The following is a 3,086-nucleotide window of genomic DNA, read 5'->3' on the forward strand; positions in this document are numbered from 1 at the left end:
TAAAAATGGATGGCAAAACTATTTGTTTAATGAAAGTTTGAATTTAAAGAGAAATACTTTTTTTAGAAATACATAGTTCATACTATAATTAGGTTTCATTTTTATCCATTTTTGGAAGGCACTGCAAAAAGATCTTCCATTTCAAAGTGGATTTGGTTTTGTTAGATATCTCATGATTTACTGCTTTTAGACTCCATCTTCTATAAGTTCTTCCTTGTTCTCCTCAATGCATGTTTAAACTCTGTATTCTTCAGAGTGTATATAACAGGATTACAAAGGGGAGTAACAGCGACATATGATAAAGAGAGAATTTTGCTTTCCTTCATTGAATATGTTGTAGTTGGTCGCATATAGGTAGAGCTCAGCGATGCATAAAAAAGAATAACCACAGTGAGGTGGGAGGCACATGTAGAGACGGCTTTGTTTCTGCCACCTTTGGAGCGAATCTGTAGAATGGAGGACGCTATATTTACATATGAGATGATGATCAAAATGAAAGATGTCATGGTCACAATTGCACCCAAAATGTACGTAAGTATCTCAATGTGGTCAGTGTTGCTGCATGAAATCTTCATAAGAGCTGCCACATCACAGAAAAAGTGGTTGATTGTGTGGGACCCGCAAAAGGAAAGCCCAGAGATCAGTACGGTATGTGGAAGGGCGTCAAGAAAACCAATGGCCCAACATCCCGCAACCAGCCGGATGCACACCGTCTTCTTCATATTGACCATATAATGTAAGGGATTGCAAATGGCCATGTACCGGTCATAAGCCATTACTGTGAGGAGGACCACTTCTGTAGACAACACAAACATAAAAAAATAAGCCTGCAAAAGGCATTCAGTAAGAGAAATATATGTACCATCAAGAAAAAAGTGGATCAGCATTGGAGGAAAAATTACAGTGGTATAACTAATGTCAATGAAGGACAAATTCACAAGGAAGAAGTACATCGGGCTGTGCATATTTGGACTAGAGTAAATTATTGACATAATAAGCAGATTTCCCGCCAGGGTTAGTGCATAGATTAAGGAAAATGCAACAAAAAGGGGAACCTGTAGCCGTGGAAGATCAGAAAATCCAACTATTAAGAACAATTCTTCTGAGCTCAAATTTCCTCCTTTCATTTGGCTAATGGATAGAGCATGTAATGCATATAAAAGCACTCTAAAAAATAAAAACATATTCATAGTATGATGATTGCTTGTAAGCATTAAAGTATTAGTCTTTGTCTCACAATAAATTCATTTTTAAGAAAGAAGATAAATATTTCATGTAAAATTATTAGTTTTTGTATATATTATAAACTGCTATTTGATGTTTTATGCTAAATAATACACAGTTGTAGTCTACTTTGACATTGACTTACTCATATGAGATAAAAATCACAAAATGTTGTCAATAATGATTGAACAAAGAACTAATGTCCACTGCATCGATTCCTCTGTTTGAATTTAACACATCTTAAAATGTTGTATATAAAAAGATATGAATTCATGAAAGCACTGTAAGTAAGGCATACATGAAAATCAGACTGAGGGAAAGAGTTCAGAGACAGGCAATGGGAGAAGAAATTACTGAAATGAGGATTCAAAAGTTCCAGACATCAAATAGCATAGTTTAATATAATACACAGAACATTAATTACATCAGTAATTACACAAATATGAGATCCTATCAGAAAAGGTAGATGTCCCATGTGCAACTGCAAACCAATAGACACAATATTCGTTCATCGAGTATGGGATTGACCAGTCTTCCAGAGTATTCGATTTGTCAGCCTTAAGCTGGTCTTCCCCCAAACCTACTTACCTTCATTTGTTTGCTCAGTTTGTTTTTGTAGGCCTTCGGACACTGTGCACTCTACCATTGCTGTCCAAGGTGCTAAAGTGCTTGTGCTTTTCCCCCTAAACATGGCTTGATTGGCATTTTTTCCTAATTGGCATATTTAATGTACTTATAATTCCCTTCTATAGAAGCACACCATATACCCCAGGCCTGTAAATTATATGCCACCAGTGGGCCTGCAGCACTTATTGTGGCACCCACTTAAGTAGCACCATAAATTATATCCCAGGCCTGTCATTGCAGCCTGAACCCATGTCGACTTGGCATTTTAACCCTCTTACCAAGCCTTAAACACCTAATTTTATTACATATAACTCAACCCTAATGATGGCCCTTGGTAGACCATAGGACAGGTTGCTGTAGAAATAAAAGGTTGGCCAGATACGTTTAAGTTTTACATGTCCTGGTAGTGAAACACTCCCAAATTCATTTTACACTACTGTGAGGCCAAACCCTTCTAGAGGATTGCATCGGGGTTTCCTTATTACATTTAATAAACCGTAATTCCTAATTTGAGCAGGTACATTGGTCATGTTTGGTATCTATACCTTTATAATGATAAACCCTCTTTAAATGTTTTTTTTAAAGGGCACTTTTAGAAAGTTAATACAAGGAGAGTGCTGCAACTTTTTCAGAGACTAACCTCTAGTCACAGATCTGGGTTGAATCCATCATCGTTCTTATGCTCAATACACTACCCCAGTTTGGACCCAGCCATATGCAAATGAGTCTTGAACATGTTACTCATGGGAACAGTCCAGCCTGAATTGCCAAGCCAGGTCCTCCCTGGATCGGAAACAAGCATCCTGAGACCGGTTTCAGGGTATATCACCCCTCATTGGCCTGGAACAGGGTCAAACCTGAGTTGCATATGGCTGGGTCTGAACTGGGCTGGCGTAGGGAGTGAAGTGAGCTACACGAGGATGATGGATTCAACTCAGATCTGTGACTGCAGGTGAGTATCTGAAAATGTTCAATGCTTCATCCATCACCTCCTTGTGTTTGCTTTGTTCACCCCAGGTTGGCAGGGTATGCTCAGGCATGGGTCCCTAGCTCACTTTGCCACTATATTCAAGATAGCCAGCTGAAGAAGGTTGTTGCCCTAAACCCGGTCCCAGGGTGCTTGTTTCCAGTATAGGATAGTCTTGGCTTGGTAATTCAGGCTAAACTGAATGTTTGTTGCCTCAGCACTTTTAGAAAGTTAGCATTGTCCTGCCCTTAGCCCTTTGTGCCTGCAG

General features: G+C 38.9%; 1 protein-coding gene across 1 annotated transcript; it reads right to left on the reverse strand.

Annotated features, from left to right (window-relative positions):
• Positions 1-200: 200 nt before the first annotated feature.
• On the reverse strand, positions 201-1,127 carry LOC147700767 (olfactory receptor 5V1-like). Its single transcript, XM_086928474.1, has one exon. It carries the CDS (start codon positions 1,125-1,127, stop codon positions 201-203), a length of 927 nt encoding a protein of 308 aa, XP_086784600.1.
• Between the last annotated feature and the right edge of the window lie 1,959 nt (positions 1,128-3,086).

The sequence above is a fragment of the Lissotriton vulgaris genome, chromosome 7 (assembly GCF_964263255.1).
Source record: "Lissotriton vulgaris chromosome 7, aLisVul1.2, whole genome shotgun sequence".
NCBI classification, from domain to species: domain Eukaryota; kingdom Metazoa; phylum Chordata; class Amphibia; order Caudata; family Salamandridae; genus Lissotriton; species Lissotriton vulgaris.

What these genes read in the sequence shown, in the direction of transcription:
- LOC147700767 (XM_086928474.1), bottom strand. Translation starts at nt 1,127, where the DNA reads ATGAAAGGAGGAAATTTGAGCTCAGAAGAATTGTTCTTAATAGTTGGA.